The 23,215-nt window shown below is 33.8% G+C and overlaps 1 protein-coding gene across 1 annotated transcript; it reads right to left on the reverse strand.

The window, feature by feature from the left end:
- Window positions 1-1,297: 1,297 nt before the first annotated feature.
- Window positions 1,298-16,566, reverse strand: LOC132565540 (sodium- and chloride-dependent creatine transporter 1-like). Its single transcript, XM_060230189.1, has 14 exons — window positions 16,464-16,566; window positions 16,142-16,273; window positions 13,181-13,325; window positions 12,365-12,466; window positions 11,877-12,009; window positions 10,539-10,673; window positions 9,320-9,423; window positions 7,587-7,711; window positions 5,076-5,188; window positions 4,058-4,195; window positions 3,834-3,936; window positions 2,769-2,869; window positions 1,973-2,143; window positions 1,298-1,378 (listed from the first exon to the last, which is right to left on the reverse strand). Exons 1-14 carry the CDS (start codon window positions 16,549-16,551, stop codon window positions 1,298-1,300), a joined length of 1,671 nt encoding a protein of 556 aa, XP_060086172.1. The 5' UTR covers window positions 16,552-16,566.
- Between the last annotated feature and the right edge of the window lie 6,649 nt (window positions 16,567-23,215).

Below are 23,215 nucleotides of genomic sequence, written 5' to 3' on the forward strand. Positions count from 1 at the left end.
ATTGATGATACAACACTTGATTGTTTTTAGTGCTTTGTAAAACGGGCATACTGTCGAAGTTGTATAATTGTATAGCGTCAATTGGCGAGCTTTATATAATCTCTTCTTTATGTTACACTTCTTTAATTCGTTTCCCTTCACATTGCCTCACCTTTGGCTGCAAAGGTTGTCCTGTCAGGATGACTTTCGAACCTGTCCTTATCGTAGAAGACAAAATTTGATTCGCTGAAAGTTGCAAACAAAAACAAAATTTCGACCCTTTTTTAGTAATTTATTACGCATAATTTAAGATGTATTTACACTGCAAAATAACAGCATCGAAGTAGAAAAAATAACATTATACTTCATACGTATTGTCAGTGGGTGATAATACATATCAACATGCAACAGGTGTGGTTTTATTCAATAACACATTGGGATATCGCCGGTCAGCATTAAAACACAGGTGATAAGGATACAAAATACGGGTTAGCTAGTAGATATAATCTATCGTTTTTTTTGTATAAAAAAACCTTGTTGATATATTTTTCCGTTACAGTACAGATGTTCTCGTTTTATATTTATTGATAACGTTCGGTATGATTAGTATTCGTTAATGCCCGTCCTTCGATGTGAATATCCATATATGCTGCTTGTTACCTGTACGGTTAGTTCCGTGTCTGTCCATAATTGGAAGTACAATGTATCTTGTCTACGTGTCCATGTATATAATATGTAACAGGCGAGAATGTCGAGTGAAGGTGAGAGTTTATTATGATAAAACTCTTTAACATTTGCGGGATAGCGCGGATGGCCAATATACGACATCCACGTCCCATCCACAGGAGTCCGGAAGTAGACGATAGATATGGTTGGTGAAGGTAATGACGTTGTGCAATACCTTGAATATTATAGTCAATATAAACCGGGTAACGCGTATCTGTCTCGTGTTAAATAAAATACATACAATATCTATATAACTAAGGCCGTTTTTTATATACTTTAGTGGTTTTATCTATGTTCCGTCTCGTAAATCGACTTCATCAAGGAACTCTACAGCATGAATACTGTTTATGCTTTTTTTGCTGTGACATGTATTTGGCATAGATGTTTTGAGCGTTATGCTCCGCATAACAATTTCACACCACAAAGGTAAAATCGCAATAGCTTTAGTAAATATTTAGTATTTGTTGAACAGCTTTACAACACGATATCACTAGCGATACGGGAATAAAAAGTGATATATAAGAATTACAAATCCCCTTTAATTACAATACTTATGTTCTTTCCCAAGAATAGCGATGGTGCTTTTGTCCTGTCAATCATTTCTGGCGCTGATTCCCCAGCTGGGATGGAGCTGATGTTTCCGTAAGACTGGTGTCGTACTTTTTCGCCATCTCTGAAACAAACGTCCTTGGAATAGACAATTTCTCATGTTGCGGTTTACATCTTGGGATCGCATATTTACTCTGTAGGCCAATTTACCCTGTAGATTCATCCTTGATATGCTCAAAGTTTTCTCCATACCATTCATAGTAAATTTTCTCGGGCATCATCGAGTTGTTTTTACATTTACAAGTATGTTCTAACCATGAATTTTCTCAAGACAACAGCAATATTTCTAATGAATTAGTATAAATTACATATGCCTTCGGGTAACATTTTAAGACTCATTCTAGTCAAGCATGAAAATGGTGTGTGATCAAATGGAATGCTCATTGACATAAAAACATGGAAAGTCAGATTGCTGATAATTTTATAACGAAAACGTTATGGCTTGTAATGAAATATTTGAGGATAGCATCAAAAGACGTACATCACAACATTGGCGAAAAGAACATATAGAACATGTAAGTGATTCGTTATTTGCATCGTGCATCAGACATGAATATCCGATTTTTTTTATTAGATCCGTAATGTGGCGACCCATCGTCTAAAATCTAAAACTGCATGTTTTATGCAACACTAGTATTCTATACAGTGTCCACTATACCTTCACAAGTGTGCCTTCCGTGGTTGCCAGCTTGAAGATAGCATAAATAGGAATACACACCATGGACGATAGTGCCAACAGGATACCGAAACCCTGAGCCCAGGTGGGGTACTCGTATGTCTTGTTGTACTTAAGTGGCCGGAACATGATCAACTTAGCTAACAAAAGACCCTGTAACAGGAGTATATATGTACAAACAACATCTAGTTATAATTTTAATTTTATATAATAATTTAAAATAGGCCAGAAAGTTTTTCTTCATGCCGCAAATTCCATTAAATATCAACTGTTGAAAGTTATGAGAAGTTTAAATAAAAACATTTCAATCATACATAAATAAAGCATCTGAACGTTATAAAGAAAATCCGATCACAAAAGATATCTATCAAGACGAAAACACCAAGTAGACATTGATACGATTCGCCCTGATCAATGAGTGCTTGGCAACTCCAAACAAGATTTAAACACAATTACTATAAAAGGCGGTAAATGGGAAAGCCATCATTCACCTTAAGTTTAATTTAATTGATTCTAATAGTATTCTTAAATAAGAATTAAGTTCTGCGAAATGCATCCATAAAGGAAACATGTTGAAAATGGAAATTGAATTGTTCAATCAATGAAATGCAATCGGATATTCAGTCTGGAAACAAATTTTATCTTTAAAGGTTTATATAACTATAGCAACATTAGAGTCACACAACATTCTGTGTTGAATATCAGAAGTAAAAACAAAATATAGCAACTAATGATGTGCCATAGAAGAGGAAACTTTAAGTATTGTCTGTTTACTTACCATACATATTACAGGTGTTATGTACTTCCAACAGAAGTGTAGGTAAGGGTTGATTCTTGAACCTATCATCATCTCAATGGCATCATAGAACCGGTCAGCACCTTAAGAAAAGATTATTGAATGTGAATTATTGTGAATTAGCCACTCTCAAAAGTAAAAAAAAAAGTAACCTTATTTTTTTACTTTGAGATATGTGTTCACTAGTTCCCGAAAACACGTTATAAGCGAGCTTTGTAAACACGAACTAAAAACATTAAGAAAAAAAATATATATATAGATATATGCAAACTGCGCATTTATCATTAACACCTACAAGAGCATTAACACACAAAAAAGTCTACGGTAAAGTTTTCTTTATTTGATGATTACACATTTCATTGTTTCACCAAAAATTAAAAGAGAAAGATACTCGTTTGTCACGAACATTTTAAAGTTGGCTATCGTTTTTACATATTAATTTCTTGCAATGTATATCTCCCTATTTTGCCATGTCATACCATCATCGAAAAGAAAAAAACAACTAAATGTTTGAGAAATGACAATATGGAATACGTCATCGAGCAGGAAATGTCAAGGGCGATTGACTCTTGTGAGTATATGTACATATAAATCTGGTTTCCGATCTATGTTATTTTCCATTAGAATGTCTATTTTGATGTTCGTGTGTATTGAATTTAAGTTCAAGTATCCATCTTAAAAGATTAAAGGTTTGTAAATGTTTTCCTGTGTCGTTGTTCAATGTTAAATTCGATTTGTACGATACGGTATTAAGACTATCATTTTCATTATTACAACCTTGGTTCTCACTTTAGTAAACTGCCATTAATCTAATCGATATTTCCTAGATTCATATGTTGATGTCGTTGTTGAATCAGACGATGTCACCTGTTCCGTTACAATCCTAAACACTACAAAAGGTAGGATATATATAATTTAGTGGTGTGATTTAACGAGATTCAATGTCAATGTTATCGACATGGTATGCTATTTTGTAACTGACATAAGCAATGCATCAGCAACCGTGACTTCTAAAGCTCTAGAGCGGCAGAAATATAGCACATTTACCAAACACCCAAGCAATGGCCACCACCTCCCAGAACACTGACCACAGAAGGACCATTCCACTGGCGGAGTAATAGTCGAACAACTGGAATATGTACATTCCTCCCTAAACAGAAAACGTGCTTTAATTAGTATATCGCATCCATATTGGTTAAAAGCAATGCCACATTTGGTAAAGTATTCAGATTCACATACTATTTAAAGGATATCTATCAAAGAAAACATACCCTTGATACCATTGAAAGTCCAACTAGAAACGACATGAGACAGTAGACAGCTACTATAAACAACCGTCGATTTCCTTTACGTGAAAAGTTTGGAAATACGTCCATGAATGCGGTGATAACAGACTCCACTCCAACAAACTTTGAAAAATAACAGGAACACACAAACAATCAATGAGTATAATGAATGCATACAATAGCAATTCTCGATAAATATGTAACATAGGATAGAAGCGTTCTTTATAATGGAATGCATTCAAATAGCATCCTGAACCATCTCTTATCGATCGTTTTTCATTGAGAATAGGATTTTAAAAATACGTTTGATAGAAAATGGAGCATTCATAACTTGGTCGATCAATTTGTTTTGTTGAAAAGAGGTACTCTGGTACCCGACATCGTGGGTTTTACTTCAAACCTTAGAGTTTTATTTTATCTGAAAGCTTAAAGAAAACACACTGTTTCGGTCTTTTTTATTCTATTGCATGAAATAATCGATGACAACTTTGATTTAATTCATTAAGAATTTAATATTGAAACCTTCATAACTTGATAACTTGATATATTTGTTGAGAATGTCATTTACGCTACTACAAGTACATAACAATCAGCGGATCTATTACCTCATTCCGAGGGTTTTCTGTCATTTAACATTTAACGTTTAATGCTAAGTAATACCCGATTAGTTTTGACCTGGACTTATATTAACAAAATGACTGATAGGCAACGATCTAATATGCAGCGAGGTAACATTTTCCAAACAAAATAAGTAATTAAAATTAAAGAGGTGAAAGACCAATTTAATAGTGGACCATTCATGATCATAAAAAAGAGGACGCCAGAATCTGTTTGAAGAGAAACGTTATATTTTTCAAATCCACCATATTTAAAACATTAAAATATCATAGCCATTGCGAGATGATAATATTTAGTGGGATTATACTTGATATAGTACAGTTACTATGCTTGGGTAAATGGTTTTCGCTATACATTAAACACAATTGCTTAAACACGGACTTACTTGACTATCAAGACCAAGTAAAAGTATCATCAGAAAGAAAAGGGCAGCCCACAATGGGGAAATCGGCATCTGTGTCACGGCGTTAGGATAAGTAATAAAAGCCAATCCGGGACCTGCAATGGAGATCGAAAAAAAACAACAAAACATAATGTGTGAGGGGTCAGGTAAAAAGAGGAGACACAGGTACAACTTCTAACTAAACAAAAGGCTAATGGTGACGTACCTCCGAGGACAGGTATAAGACAACTGGTAAATAAATTTTACGTGCTGTAACAGAAGAGGCTGTCTGGAAGTGACCCCCATCCTCCTTAGACCAGCTGCAAGTACATCAACCGTGCTCGACAATAGGTTTCCTTAAGTCTGTTTCTATTCATTTGTTTAAATACATATATATTGTTGTGTTCTTTTCAGTAAATCAAGTTCTTAATTATGTATGAAAAAATTATGGTGTTCATTTTCAAACATTCAATAACACACAAATAAGAGTCACGGAATGCGCCACCCGAAATAATTATACGAGCTGTATATAACGGGAAAGGCTAGTGGGACAGGTTACTCCCTTCTTACCATTATCAGATAATTTGGGTTAGAAACACACAAACAAAAAGTCTCAAAAAAGTACACGGCGTCACATCGCTGTAACAAATCTCTAAGTGTTATACATGTATAAGTAATTTTGCAGGTGACGTTTGAGGTCGCCACATTATAGGAAACCATAGGGAGGGATTGTTTATATTTTTCATATTTCAAATCGTAAATTGTAATTATTTGTTAGGATCTAAATACTTCAACGCGTCAACCGTTGAACGCCAATTCCCCCTAGCCTCCTTCCGCACAATATGTAGTAGAGAAACACTCGGCGATCATCCTACTTCCGCGTAGTGGCTATATATGCACCTACGCTCTTGATGCACATTTTTATGGTTTTGTCTTTTTTGACATCTAAAGTAATGCCGGACTATCTCAAAATTTGGAGCTAGTTCATCTCAATGTCCGTTCTCTCAGAAAAAAATCATTGATTGAAGCCGAGATGGAAAATAACGATATTGTTGTGTATGACTAAATCTTACTTAACTCCCTTGATATCTGATATTAATATTCAGATGGAATCTTTTTATAAACTCCCTTCGGAAAGATAGAAACACTGATCTAGGGGTAGTTTTTTTGATTATAAAAATACTGTTGTAATGAAAAGAAGGATGGCATGAGAAAGGGATGATGCTAAACTACGCTGGTTAGAAGTTTTTGCACAAATCATAAATTTCTCCTTTTGATGGCTTTATTGACAAGATAGTAGTATTGACTATCAGGATAAACTAGATAACATATTAACATGAGGTACTGTTACTTCTCTCGATATTATCTTTACAGGTGATATCAATATCAATATGTTAAATATACTACTAAACGATCATTAATCTAGACTCCTTATTAAGTACAACCCCACTAGTTTTATACATGAGCCTACAAGGATACCACCTGAGTGCCACATCAATTGATGCAAAGGAAATTATAACCATATAAATACACGACATTTTCCCGCAAGGTTGTCCTGACTGACAGAAATACAAACAAAATGTTACTGAAAGATGCTCATTTCCTTGTAGGTAAAACCAGATGTTTTAATCTCTATATGATCTGAACAGTCATGTCATGATACTTTTCTGCTTTAATTGTGCTCCGATGTTTCAATATCAAGGTATCTGGAAAAATGGCCTTTTATACTACAATGTATGTTCATCTACTACGATTTTTTACTATTATAAAGACATATGAGTTTCTTGTTGATCATGTTTGTCTGATGTAGATTTTATTTAATCAGCCTTGTTTTACAGCATTTATCTTATTAAATTGAAATGTTTATATCAGCTCTGTGTCTTTAATTACAGCATTTTCAATATATAACTTGATAGTTTTACAGCTGTGACAAATGTATATATCTAATACTGTCTTTTTCACTTTAGTCACCTCCGGAGATAACTTGTATAGGCTCTGTCTGTTGTCCGATCCTTTTGACTAAATCTGTTAAACTTTTTGTCAATAAAATTCGTTATATCATTTTCATAAAAACGAAGGATGCCGAACTACAACACATACACATTCACTGGATAACTTCCTGACATTGTATATTGTTAACATAACAAATAGATATATTCATACACACTTGCGTAACACCGACCTATTTCAGTTTAATACACCTTTAGAATGACGGTTTCTGCTTATCACAATAACAGAAAAAACGTTTTTCCTCAATGGCCCACTTTCCCGTAGTGGCTATATAAGTGTGTGTGTGTGTGTGTGTGTATAATAAACACGTCATTTTACGTACAAACATTGTCAAGTTTTAAACAACTTTTGGTAATTGCTTGCGTATTAGTTCAAATTATTTCCCCAAGACGAAAGGTGCCGTTTTCCTTTTGTACAATTTTATCATATATATGGCTTACGTAAGGAATAAATTTAGCCATCAGATTAACTTCAACTTATATAGAATAAAAATAGAAACATCACCAGCGTTAGCCACGTCTGATATGGGAATATTGTGTTGTTTGGACATAAATCCAAGTACGGAAAAGACGGCGAATCCCCCAACCAGACTTGTTCCACTGTTAATACAAGCCACAAAGATAGCGTCCCTGTCAGAAAAAATGAAATTATAATAGAGCGTAGTATTTCTCATTTAAGTTTATAGCGCGCATTTGGGCTAAACACAATATTTTAATCTCTCTAACGTTGAAAAATTGCATAATAGTAAAGCCTGGTATTTCGACAATTTTCACATACGTTCGGATCATTATGAAAACACGAAATGTCTTTCTTCGGAAAGTATTACAAGTGAAAAAAGAGGTGAGATATCAAATTCTTGCTATGAAATATCGAACAATGGCGGGGAAAATAAAGTAATATATTTATATATAATATCTAAAATAAAATCAACATCACACGTCGACATGTTACATACCAACTAAATTACCTAATCAAAAATACCACTAATCAATACATTCCATGAGTCATTTGATAAAGTGGTCCCGTCTACAAAGATGTCAAAATAATACTGACTTATCACCAGAATCTTACGTCAAACTGCAAATGGATAACAAAATAAAATACCAAAATGTTAACATAATTAAAATCCAAACTCAGATTCAATAAAACATACATAGTGACTTCTTGAAAAAGTGCAGGGATATTTTCCTACAACGAAATCAACATAGAGAGTGTTCCACCAAGCTTTATGATAAACTTAATGATTTCGGTTTCCCTATTGTGAATTTTCCATTTCTGGCTAGCAATATTCTTGCATTTCCAGCCTATGGTGTTTAAATGTCGCAGTCGATTCGATATCCAAGGCTCGTTTCCATTATCACTATTTTCGTGCAAAAAGTCGTCAACTGACGGACAAACTCATAACACAGAATGAAGGTTGAATTGTGGGAAAGTTGCATGGTCGTCATAGTGATCTCATTGAGAAATATTCTGTTTCATTGTGCAATACAAAGCTGGGTGTGCTTGATGCTCGTTAGTTTGCCTGTTGGTTCCGTTGCTGTATACCTTGTTCTCATTTGAGAACGTGACATTACTAACTTGGATAGAGCAATGCTTACATGGATTATGATTATGTTTACATGTTAGTATTTCCGTGATTTTATCCACCTTAAGTTTAACCAGTATGATGTTTTGTGCTTGGCTGGCACTTTCAAAGAAATTCATGAACCTCATTTTCTAATTTCGTAACGAAACCTGCTACCACTGAAGGCAAGAGATAAACATTGATATAGATAATGCAGAATTGTGCCATAACATGTAAAATTATCGCAAAGATTAGATTTCCTAATAAACGAATCTTACTTTTCATTTGTGTATCACGTGATGAAATATTAAAATTGTCCTAATAAATTCGCCTTTCTTAGAAACCACTTCCGTGTAAAACTAGTGTTACAATATACTGCTGTATAAATGTATCCAAATCAGGATTACCCGTGACATTTGACGATTCGAAAATGTTAACACCGCCGAAATTCCCACTGTAGTTTTTTTTATTAGTAATTAGATGTTGCCGCTTACATTTATTGCAGTGGTATATTAAATTCAAAAATGTTTACATCGCCTAAATGTCCAGATAGTAGTAATTAGAAATATTATTGACGTTTGTCGCGGTGATACGTCAGATTAAAAATGTCCACTCCTCCAAATTAATATTCACACAGAACGTAATACAAATTTTATATGTTAACATATTTTACCTGTAGAAATTGTTTGTAAATTTGTTGTAACTCCCCAGAGTTATAATTTGATTGAGGGCAATGGCGTATGTGAAAAACACCTGTGTTCCTCCGTCCAGCCAAACCTGTAAAACAAGTGATACGGTACACGTATATATGTCTGATTGGGATAATGTAAGTTGAAGTATATACATTGTTTATCTTTTTTATTGAATCCTGTAAACAGATTACGTCTTACAGAAGGAAAGTGAAAAATGATTCGAAGAATTTTCAGATTTACATATCGAGGTGTACGTGCCTCGTGATTAATAAATTCCGAAATTTTCCTATTAGCGATATTTCAAGAATGTCAAGTACATGTGACAATCAAATATTCATTACATTCCTTAACATTCTTGAGGATAACAGTTAAAAACATATTTTAAATTGTTTAACAAAGCTATATGTGGCTTGTGGTAACCTTCTCATATTTTTTGCCGTATTGAGTATTTGATATAACGATAGATATATTGTTTTCTATCAATAGACAATATTTACATCTCCAGAAATATATATAAAACATTTTGTTTTAATTCTGATAAATAAACTGAAACCGCGATAAGTCTGAAATTAGGATATATTCCCTTCTTTTCTCTTCTCTGTTCTAATGATAAGAAATTTGAACGGTCCTTTGGAGAAATAGCCACGATAGTCTTTAACTGCCAAATCCAAGATGATCGCTTGGAAGCTATTTTGGTTTTTGATCAGTCAAATGCGCACAACAAGAGACCAAAGGGAACCTACATATGAAATTTGAGAGAGATCTATTCAGTACTTATTAAGAAAAAGAGATGACAATATGCTTAGGCGAATCCAAGATGGTCCACTCTCGGCAATTTTATTTTGTTGATCAGTCCCAAGGTCAAACAGGCACAACTGGGGACAAAGAGAAACCTAAAATATGAAATTTGAGATAAGTCTTTGAAGTATTTCTTAAGAAATAGGGATAAGAAGCTTCCAAAGTCAAAATTAAGATGACAGCCTGTCAGCCATGTTGTTTTTATGATCAATCCCAAAATCAAACAGACACTACTAGGGACTATGAACTTTGAGATAGATCCATCCGGTACTTCTCAAGAAAAAGCGATAACAGACGGACGAACTATGTGCAGAGGGCGATTTGAATAGGCCATCATCTGATGATGGTGGGCAAAAAACATTAGTGAATCAAAATATATTATAGTGAAATTATCGAACATACTTGTATATCGGCAAGTCGTGACAGATCCGGTTTAATGTAGTACACTACACCTTCTCTGGCGCCATCTAGCGTCAGTCCTCGAACCAGCAGTATACTTAGTATGACGTATGGAAATATGGCAGTGAAATAAACAACCTAAACAAGAGAAATATAGAATTATTTTCAAAAGACAAATTGTGTTCCTTTATGCAACATGCTTTTGCTAGTTTTATTCAGTCATTTCTAATCATGTATCATCGTTTTGTAGTGTCAATATTTTCCCCTCTGGTTCTGAACATATCATTATGCTAAAACCCATGTAATTTATTACATTGAAATAAACATTTTTGACTGCCCAAGTAGTGAAAATCAAAAACCTTGTAAAATGAATAATAAACCGGAATTATAGATTCTCAAAATTTAGTCATGCCAAATCAGTACAAAGTGCTTCATATTAGAACTAATTACGTTAGGAAGTTAAATATGCCACGTGGTTATTTTACAAAGAGATCTCAAATGAAGGTTAGATACATATTCTACTTATGATAAATTCATATAATAATCATATAAGTCATACATTATTTTAGTACCAGTTTATTTCTCTGATAAGTGTGAAATTATGTTAAAATGAAATTCAGATAATATATTCATATCATTTAGATAAACTTCAGTATGTGAAGGAAAAGAATATCGAATAAATGATTTTCGAAACATTTAATAATTTGTTTTACATGCAAGTGTGGTTCATTGATACCATAAAGATAAAGTCAATTTTTGATGAAATAAAAAGAGTATCAGTGAAACTGGCAAATGCTAACCAAAAACGACTTCAGTGGACACGGAATGTTAACGAATGCCAATAATTCAGTAATTTAGGGCTTGCAGGTCCTGAATTTGGTATACTGCACATTCTCTTAGTATAATGAATGTATACACCTAGTTCCAGAATCCCAGTTATAATCCAATAAATACAATGAAATTGGTCCACTGCACATTATCTTATTATGATCATTGATAGTATCAACCAAGTTTCATTATCCTATTTTAAATGCAAGACATATAAAGTTGTGCTTTTAACACACATGTAATAACTTTGATACACTGCACAGTGTCTTAATATGAGTAATAATACAAGTTTCATCATCCTTGATTAAATTCAAGTAAAGTTATGCTCCAGACACAAATTGACGGACGAATACCACGGCGACTACACATGTATATGCTCCCCAGAAAATTTTCAGTTGCATAACATAAAATATCATGCATAAATATGGAAATATTCAATAAAATTTTAAATCTAATTCAAATGACCAGACAAACTACCAGGAGTAATACGGTTAACGTATGATTTGGACTTACTTTACCCGTCCATTTGACCCCTCTCCAGACACAGAAATATACCATGATCCAAACCACTGCTAGAGATAAAGCTAGCTGCCAAATAATACCACCACCTTCTGTGATGTCTGTGGTCAGCTGTAACACTCCTCGTCTGTAAACAATTATCATCATACAATTTACTAATAAAACGTTCGATCTTATCAATTTTACATTTGTCGGTACAAAATATAGATGAAACGCTTGTGAAAAAGACAAAACGGATTGACATCTTTCAGTAAGAAATCGAATCAAATAAAGTTGATGAATTAGACTGCGTTATACAGCTGCTCCATCCATTTAGATCTCGTAAGTAAAACTTTATCCTAAATATTTAAAATCTACACCATTATGATATATATTACATTGTAACTATAAATGGAAATTGCATATTTATTTTTCAATGTTGATTTCATTTACATAACAAAACCGAAATGTCAATGGTTTAAGTCTTTAAATAATTGTCATACTCCCAGAACTCCACAGCAGGATCGACAACAGTACCATTAGATTTCGGCAGCGACATATTAGTTAAGGCGGTGATGTTGATATCTTCATTGTACGACATACATCTGTTAATATAACGTACCATGGTTAATTAGCTTTTATATTATAGCAATATAGTTCACTTTCTTATACAATACGCCTTTTATAGTTATCAGTTTTTGACTGTCTTTTCCCTTCTCTCATCTAGTCTTCCCAGTTTTTTGCTCTTAATGATTAGATATTTTAACATTCCTGTGCAGAAATAGAGATGATAATCTTGAACAGCTTGATCCAAGATGGTGGCGATGAAGCCATTTTGTTAGTTTGATAAGTCCCAAAATTAAAGGGCATAAGGGACCAGGAATAATCTGTACATGGAATTTGAGAAAGATCCATGTTGTAGTCCTGAAGATATAGCAATAACAAACATTCAGAGTCAAAATCCAAGATGACAACCTGTCGGCCATTTTGTTTATTTGATCAGTTTCAAAGTCAAAGGGGCACAGTTAGAGACCAAGGGAAACCTACATATGAAGGCAAAGTTCCATTGAGTGCTTTTGAAGAAATAACGATTTTAATCTTCAATGAAAAATTCAGACATTTTGTTTTTCTGATCAGTCCCAAAATCCAACAGGCAAAACTAGGGACTGATACAAACCTACATATGAAAAATGGATTATGGACGGACGGACCGCGGACGGTCCACGGACGTAAGATGATTTGAATAGTCCATCATCTGATGATGGCGGGCTACAAATCAGAACATAAAAATCCGTTTTCTCACACATCAAATCAATTACCTGTGGGTGTTCCATTCATTATGGCAGTCAGACCAGGGTAGGACTGCTTTCAAACTCAATACAAAATAGTAGGCAGACCATGCCAGTACCATTATGTAGTAGATGTTTGCACACAAACACGTAATGGCATTAGATATTCCAATACCTACAATTGAAACCACATATTTGCAAAAATAGCAGAACTTCTTAATAACCACTTTACCAATATCTCAATTTCCTCACCTGATCTTCAACTCCCTCAAATACCACAACCTAACATACCCAATATATTAACAAATATTCATATTACTGAACAAGATGTCTCAGACCAAATTAGTAATCTAAAAATTAATAAACCTCCAGGTCCTGATGGTGTCATTCCTAAGATTGTAAAAAACCTTCATGCATCTCTAAAATTGCCCTTAATGCTACTTTTTAATAAAACACTGGAAACTTGGGTAGTACCAATTAGCTGGAAACAAACCAATGTTAAGGCTATTTATTAAGATAAAGGGTCAGCTAATGATGTCACAAATTATAGACCTATTTCGATCACTACATGCTTCAGTAAACTGATTGAAAAAATCATTTTAAAATATCTTCTATCTATTTATAATGAAATTGTAAGCAATAAAGGTAAAGAACTCCGATTTGTTTTCTGTGATATCAGTAAGGCATTTGATAGAGTATGGCATGAAGGTCTCTTACACAAGTTTAAATTAAATGGTATCGATGGAAACTTACTTCGGTGGCTCAATACAGGTTACAAAGAGTTGATACAGAGGGTTATTTTTCACAGTTTAAAATTGTAAATGTAGGATGCCACAAGGCTCAGTTCTTGGTCCCCTATTATTTCTTCTCTATATAAATGACATTACCTCAAACATAACCACTAATATTAAACTATTTGCTGATGACACATCCCTATACATAATCATAGATGACAACCTAGCACAGGCAACACAATCTCTTAACGCAGATATTTCTAATATAGGTGATTGGGCTAAAATCTGGGATATTAACTTTAATGCTTATAAAACAGAATACCAACCACCCCCCACTTTTCTTTCAAAACAGCCAAATAACAGAACAGTCATCACACCAACAATTTGTGCTTACTCTTCAGGAAGATGCAACATGGAAACAGCACATTCAAAATATACATAAAAAAGCATACAATAGACTCAACATTCTTCGTTATATTAAAGACACTAAGTAGAAAATCATTAATTAAAATTTATACAACATTTATTATGAAATATGCAGATATTATATGGGACAATTGTTTACAACAAGAAAACAATCTTTTAGAATCAATTCAATTAGAAGCTGCAAGAATTATCACAGGTATGCGATCAGGGACATCACATGAAAAACTATATAAAGAACTGGGTTGGGAAACACTAGCTGTAAGAAGACAAAAAACAAACACATAATGATGTACAAAATTATACATGGTCAGACACTTCAATACTATATGATTTAAATCCCTTCACTAATAGTAATGATGACAACCCATATCCACTAAGACAACCAAGGCTTTTTAATCCTCCTCTGTGCAGAACTAATAATTACTTTAACAGCTTCTTCCCTAGCATGTGCCGCGAATTTAACACAGTTTATCCCAACATACTTAACTCTCCGTCGCTTGCTGCTTTAAAGGCATATCTGAACAAAGACTTAAATAATGAATGTGTATCTTCAACTATTTTCAAAACTGAAGGCAAAAGACGAGCTAATATTGTTCTCTGTCAATTGCGAAATAATTGCAGTAATTCAAATTATGATTTATATTGTGATCATCTTGTGGATAATCCTTCTTGTGCTTGTTCATATGAAAATGAAACAATTACATTTTCTCATTACTTCCTAAATTGTCCTTTGTATGCTTTGCAAAGAAATTTATTATTTGTTTCTAACCTTAATAATCATCATAATCATGTAGATTTAACTACTCTTTTCCAAGGCTGTTCTGCTTGTAACGAGCTTACTAATAAAAATATACTTGAAGCGGTACAGCTGTATATTGGACAGACCAGAAGGTTTAACTTCTTTATATCTTAACTACACAAAGCAAATGCAAATATGTTATTTTATCATGCTTTACTCAATATTGACAGACAATTACTGGATACCAGATGAATATGAAATATACAAATCCGTATACACTAATTATGTATAGTCTACAAACCATAATAAAATAATGAATTTAAATTATATTGACAGAATTGGCAGTGCAAATGCACATGGGACTTTTATGCCAACCTGTCAATCTATTTGATATAAAATCTCTCATTGACATTTGTTATCGCAAGTGTATACAACTGTAGGCATACTATATTTATAAATATTTATATTGTACATATTGTATGCGAGATGTGTGAGAGTTATCTCCCTATATTTGTTTTCCTTGTTTTTTCTCTTTCTGTGTTTATAAATTTACTTTAGTTTGAAATTATCTAATTTACATCATTACTCTTAAACTTTGTTAACTTTGGCTTCGTTGAGAGAATTTATATAGGCTTTGCCTGTTATTCAATCCACATTGTACCATCTTTGTCAATAAAATTTGTTGAAATGAAATAGAAGTAACAAAAATATGACTAGATAAAAAAGCTTCCCTCATTCTCATTTTAAATCAATATAATCAGTATATTCCAAGTTTTAATTTGATTGTAGAAGAAGCAATCATTCATATTGGCAAAGTAATCATCTGTCCGTCCATTATGCAGAAGAAACAGCAGACAGAATGTTTAAATTATTTTTCTCTTTGTATGTATGTATTTATAGATAAGTGCCAAGTTTCAGTTTAATTCTGAAAATCCTGCATTATACAGCTTAGTTTGATTCTTGGCTAAAATGTATCCTATTCTAAATGTATGTATAAGGTTTTAATTACTGCATGGTGCGTCTTTTGTATAATCTTTAAACGAGGACAGAGAATAATAATATTAATAACATGCTGAGAAGCTTAAATCTTACCTTGGAATAGGGGGCAAATTTTCCAAGCCTTATAGCCTGAAAGACTCATGTACTGGCCCAGTCCCATCTCAAGCATAAAGACTGGCACACCACCCAGCACGATAAACATCAAATATGGTATAAGAAATGCACCTTAAAAATAAAGAGACGGCAAGGAGAATATCAGGGGAAAGTTCTAACATGATCTACTAATCAATCTGGAAATAAAAACAAAGTGTTTATATGAGAAAATACATATACGACAAAGTTTATATAAATACTTAAAAAAGAAAGTGACTTGGAATTCACGGATGTTTCATGACTAATCATGAATTTTACTTACCCCCTCCATTTTTGTAGCAAAGATATGGAAACCTCCATAGATTACCAAGACCCACTGCCATTCCCACACAGGCGAGGATGAAGTCCATATTGTTTGACCATACTTCTCTGGAGTTCTTCCCCCTATTAGTTCTCTCCTCAACAAACTTCTCAGGAACGGTTGCCTCCATATCTTCTAAAGGATGTAAAATGTTGGACGAACATTTAAAGCAAGACGACCGAGAATTCATATATACGTTAGACGACTATTTTTCAAAACGTTTCCTTCATGTCTTTGATGGATATACATATATTTCATATACAACCTATTATTTCAATTTAAACAGGATGGGATGGCGGAAAGGTTGGCAGATTGAAAATCCAAGTCCATGGTCGAGGATCATTATCAATTAAAACTCGTTAAAATATTACCTAAGCAGGCTAAACATAAATACGTACATTTTCACCGCTGTTACGTTTAGGAGTTAATAGGTACTCTTCACTGGCTTGTCTTTTGTAAATCTTCAAGTATCAGTAAGAAGGATCAATGGTTGTGTTTCCCCATTTATTGATTTTTGGTCAGCACAAGGAGACACCTTTGTAGAATTACTTTAAGAATCCAAACAAAGAAACTATGGGCCATTTTCAGATTATACTTTAGAACAGCGTTTGTAAATAATGTATGTATATATGCCGTCCACCCCAACTGGAATGCAGTGAATATTTGGAAATGTTCAAACTGGTTTATATTCAATATCATAACAATTTAAACAGCAAAGAGTTAACACTCACGTGTTAACAGAACCCGAACTAAAACCAAATGAGATGAAACTAGAATAAACTAAGAACAAAAGAAAGATTTACATAGTGACCATGAAAAATGTACAATGATAATAAGACAGTAATCATTGCCCATTCATTCACCTATATAGGCTGTTGTACTATATCAGGTAAGGTACACGCTTATCTTTTTTATAAAGACATCATAAATCCAACTTCCATCATCAATAACGTACCATAAAATTAACAAAAATACAAAAAAAAAAAAAAAAAAAAAAATTCAGTTTAAGATATAGTAGCGTATCTTCGGTGAAATCCATTATTTGCTTACATATGATACATACATTTGATGTATTTATGAAATCATAATTTATATACAACTTATTACAGGATTATTTGTATGATTAAGTTTAATTAATACACGTGCGACATACTGAATCTTACATCTCACGACATTTTTGTAAATACGTTATAACAACTCACACACAAATCATGTGTTTCTTAGTTATCTTGTACATATTGTTCAATGATTGTTACATCCGACTAAATGTGAGAAGTCATAATTTTTAATTAATTTGTCATCAAGCAGAAGGAAGTACATTACTATTAAAATAACTTGGCGATTAAACTTTCAAAGGAAAGACTGATTAGTTCACTGTATGTATAATCGAGGTGGTAGAAATAAATATATAATTAAGGTATGTGTGGACGATGTACAATGTATATACATGTATAATGTGTAGGTCATGTACAATGTATATACATGTATGATGTGTGGACGATGTACAATGTATATAGATATATGATTTGTGGACGATGTACAATGTATGTAGATGTGTGATGTGCGGACGATGTACAATGTATATACATGTATGATGTGTAGGTCATGTACAATGTATGTAGATGTATGATGTGTAGGCCATGCACAATGTATGTAGATGTATGATGTGTAGGCCATGTACAATGTATATACATGTATGATGTGTGGACGATGTACAATGTATATACATGTATGATGTGCGGACGATGTACAATGTATATACATGTATGATGAGCGGACGATGGTATTGGTGAATTATGTGTTACTACAACTGTATTGAATGGAAATGAATCATTGGATAAATTGGGCGTTATGAAAGGCAACTGCTTCTGGAACAAAAAAACAAGAGGTAAATGGTATCGTATGTTCGCGTCAATATATTCGGTTTGGTGCTTAAGGGACAAGCTGACAGAAAAAAATTGTTTATTAGAATCATGAATGATCAAAATGAACAGTATAGCTGTTCGTGCAAATATTTTTATCTTTAAAGTACAATTTGTCCATTATACATACATACTAATATAGCAAAGTGTAAAAAATTTACATAATTATATGTTAATATAGCATAGAGTAAAATATTACTGGTATTGGAAAGAAAATCTAAAAATTAGTTCGGTAAGAGCTCAAATCAAAGCACACTAGTTTTTGTTTGAAAATAGAAAAAGATGTTTCAGCTTTTATTTCATTTGGAAGTTTGTCACATTCCTGACAACTAGATACATGGAAATGTTTCGAATAGGAAGTTGTCCTGTGTTTTGGAACCAATGTAATTTAATAGATACCTGCCTTGTAGACCGCTGATGAACATTTCCAATCAAAACAAAATTACTGGAAAGGTATTGTTGTACCAAACCATTCATACATTGATATGTCATAAATTACCTTTTGAACTAAAAATATTTTTGAATTGCATCCATTTTAAAAGTGTAAACATTTCTGCTGAAGCAGCATCATTATTTGGCTCTACAGAATCCTGATTCTACCTTTTTACGGAAGGTGCAATTCACATGTTTTTCTTTTGTACATTCATAAGTTTTGCTGTCAATAGTTTTGACAATTTCGATTCTTATCATTAATTAGTATATCTAAATAATGAACTGTTGTGTAAATCCCGGTTTTGACTTGTTTGTGGATATCAATTTCGCGCTTGAGTCCTTTTGACAACTACCAAAATAACGAAATCAAACCCTCAAGAATATGACCAATCATAAAGTAGTCAAGTTAGCCTCATTACATGCTCCAAGGTTACAGGTTTTCTAATAAACCATTCACGTGTCACGTCTTTGGGATCAGTAACTGTACGAACCGTATGCATGGACACATGTGAGGTCGCATTAACATTTCTCCTATCGATTGATAATAGCTGAGCTCGGCAGAATTGTCTATGGAGGAGTATGCATGACAAACATAAGCAGTAAGTATTGAAGATATAAAACAATGAATAAGAAAAATTGCTAACATTTACATGCCGGTGTCTTACATGAGGTAGAATACGCTTTTTCTTCCTTAACTACTGGTATTATTCTTCTTGTGTGGTTTCAGGAATCTCTGTGCAAATCTTTCTTTTGTTCATATGTTGCCCTTGTTTAATTGAATTTGATGTTAGATTATGGTCTTAACCATGTTTTTGTTATTGTTATTTACAAAAGACTTGCAAATGAAATAATACCTTTCAGTAATATTTAAAAAAAAAACGAACAGGTTGTATTTTTTTACGAAATAGTTAAGTCTTTCTTTAGGTCAATGCAAGTTGATATTATTCTATGACGAAATGATGTTCCGAAACCGCCATGGAAAAGTAAAAATACGACCAAACAGAAAAACAAAAATTGAGTAATGATTCTAGAAACGAAAATATGTCAAATGCTATGAATAGAACTCAAATTCGTAAGCTCCAGCTGTGATTCTCTGAAGAAGTCAAGAATTAAGTAATAAGTATGTTAACAATTATTATTGTTGACCTATTGACAACTTAATTTAACTGCCGTTCTGGAAAATATAATTCCATGTTAAGGTGATAAAATCTATCAGTGTTGAAAGCTGTAGAAGGATGGATATATTCTAACTCAGAAACGTTTAAGACTGAAGGACGGCCAACGCCATACCATAATGTGTTCGATCATTTTTAAAAGTACTACTGTTCTTTGTTGGTAATACCAGGTTTTACAGAAAGGACAACTAAGTTTCCATCTTTCAATTTTCTATAACGATTTTCCTTTAAGAATTCAAACGTATTAGTGTTATCGGAAATTGGAATTCCGTAATCTTCCCTAAATAATCCGTTGCTTTATGGAGAAAATTCTGTTGAATATTTATATCCAAGCATATAAATATTCACGTATTCAGTGTATCTTCATTTGTTAGTGCCTTTGCTGAAATTTATTTAACTCAAGGACGACACGTTATTTTTGAACATTAAGTGGAAATATTAAACAAGAATAAGCAAGCAACTTTATACATGACGACGTAAGAGATGGATATTCTTAACCACATGCTGAAAAAGTTATACATATACTGAAATGAGAAGTGAAAATCAAAGACTTGTAAAAAAGAAGGAAACACGCTGGAAATTGAATAAATACATCACATAGAACATTGTGTTCGTGGACTAGAAAATCAGAACTCGGCAATTAAGTAGGAAAACACTATCTGCTGTACTACAAACTAGTGTCATGGCGTACATGTTTAAAATTTTCAGCGTTATTGAGGAAATCGAAAACGAATACATGGAAAACAATAAAATACCAACGTTTCAACACAATTATTATCCAAATTCAACTAAACTAGGGCAAATAATGAACAAAAGGAAAACATTATACGTAAATCACATAGACAATGAGACCAGATGATGCGGAAGAGTAAGTGTTGCTGCTTCATCGATGCCACCCGCCATGCAAACCTTGGTCAATCCAAGTAAGTATATAACAACGGAACCAACACGCAAACTAACGAGCATCAAAACACCCAGCCTAATATCGTAAAAGAAATAGAATATTTCTCAAAGACATTAGTATGACGACGTAAAACTTCTCCATAATTTTCCTTAACCTTTTGAAACCCTGTGCTACGAGTTGACGACTTCTTGCTCAAAAATTGTGATAATGGGAACAGGTCTTTGAATATCGAATCGATAAGACATATAAACACCATACGTCGGGGATGCAGGGATATTGCTATCCTAAACGGAAAATCACAATGAGGAAATCGATATCATCACGTTTATCATACGGTTTGACTGAAATCTAACCATGTTTGTTTAGTTGTAAGAAAAGATCGAGATAAGCAGCTGATGTGCAAGAGTCAGCTGTGTCTTTAATTTCTAATTGCAATACGATATTTCTTAGTGATATCTTTATGAAGATCTTCAATGGCTTCGCTTCTCATAATCCTGTCTTGTGAGTTTGTCGGTTGACGACATCCGGCACGAAAATCGTGATATTGGTAAAAATCAATAGCGACATATAAACTTCGTCAGTTAGGGAGGCATCAAGAAATGGGAAATTAACAGTTTTCATACACTTTGATTGTATTGTTGGAAAGCGGCTGATGCAGAAGAATTGGTCCTTGATTTCAAGATCAGGTGGGTATATACGATTAAAATTGTAAATAAATCTTTGTTATTTTAAGAAAAGTCAACATCGTTATACATTTACAACTCGAGAAATGTAGTATCAATGACCTTTTTCAAATTTTTGTAATGTGTTGTGAGTTACAGCAAAGGAGACAATGGATTTGCAAGCAATGAAAAGAAACAGAAAGAAAATGCTGGACATTTATCATGGTTTCATCAGAGGTGCTCAACCGTCGAATCGTTATTTAACAAGAGAAAATCAATGTAATACACAACAAAAGATAAAGAAAGTCATGATACGGATAGATGTGCCAAATCATTTCGGAAACAGTCAAATACAAGTTTCAATGGTCGTACAGACGAAATCACCCTCGACGGTTTGAATAACTGCGTCAAGAATTTCAAAACCATGTATGGCACCTTGTTATATATAAGATGTGTACATGAAATATCTATCTGACGAGGCATTAGTAGTAGTACATTAACACACTTTTTAATCTAATTTCTAATTCTGGAGTGATCCTCGTGTCCTGGATAAATGGTATTATACATAACGGGTATGGATTTTGACGTTCTCTCACGCGTCGCCCAAGAGCGTCCCAGACATGCTCAAATGGTGACAAATCAGGTGATTTAGATGGCCAATCTAACACCTAAACGTTATTCTGCTGCAAGAAAGTTCTGCTGACGCGACTGGTGTGCACTGGTGCGTTATCCTGTTGAAAAATGGCGCCAACGCCATGGCGTCTTAAGAATGGCAGAACCACTGGTCATACAATTTCGTCCCGATATCGAATGCCGGTTAAATTGCCATTTAACACAACAAGCCTGGTACGAGTCCCCCCACAAATACCACCCCAAACCATTACACTTCCGCCGCCAAAGCGGTCCCGTTCTGCGACGCAGCAGTACGCAAAACGCTCCCCTCGTCGCCTCCACACTCTGCGCCTTCCGTCACCGTGTTGCAGACAAAACCTGGACTCATTTGAAAACAACATTGTTTCATTGTCGTAAGGCCCAACGACGGTGAACACGGGTCCAGTTACGCCGATTATTACGGTGACGTCGCAACAAATTGGGTCCAGTGTAGGGACGCCGCGCTTTCAATTGGTAGGCCCTCAACCTGTTGCGGACTGTTTGGGGAGACACACGTCGCCCAAACAATGTCCTTGTAGTCTCTACTGCGGTTATGGGGCATAATGATAAAGTTGATAGATAGCAAGATTCGGTGATTTCTAAGTCCTAAGGATCTAAGGAACAGTTGTCAGTTTGAATGTTTATGAAATTCAAGCGAAGATACAAGTTAGTCGCAGCAAACGTCATTTTGTTTTCACTCATTTACAGGTATTTGCCAAGGAAACATGTAAACCTTTCTTTTTTTGTTGAGTATATATATTGTATAGGACAGAGCGCGGTTTTTCATAACCACGGTACAATTAGAGAAAATGTATATGAAACGCTGTTAAATACAATGCATGTATTAATTGATATTAAAAGCTCTTCACGTGGTAAAATTAATGGAAAATTTTGGGAAGAATAGATTAGTGTTACGTAAATAGGGATGCTACAATATGAGTTTCCCATAAAAAAAAAAAAAAAAAAA

The sequence above is a fragment of the Ylistrum balloti genome, unplaced genomic scaffold, assembly GCF_031769215.1.
Source record: "Ylistrum balloti isolate Yb309-2 unplaced genomic scaffold, AGI_CSIRO_Ybal_v1 Utg369724, whole genome shotgun sequence".
Lineage (NCBI taxonomy): Eukaryota > Metazoa > Mollusca > Bivalvia > Pectinida > Pectinidae > Ylistrum > Ylistrum balloti.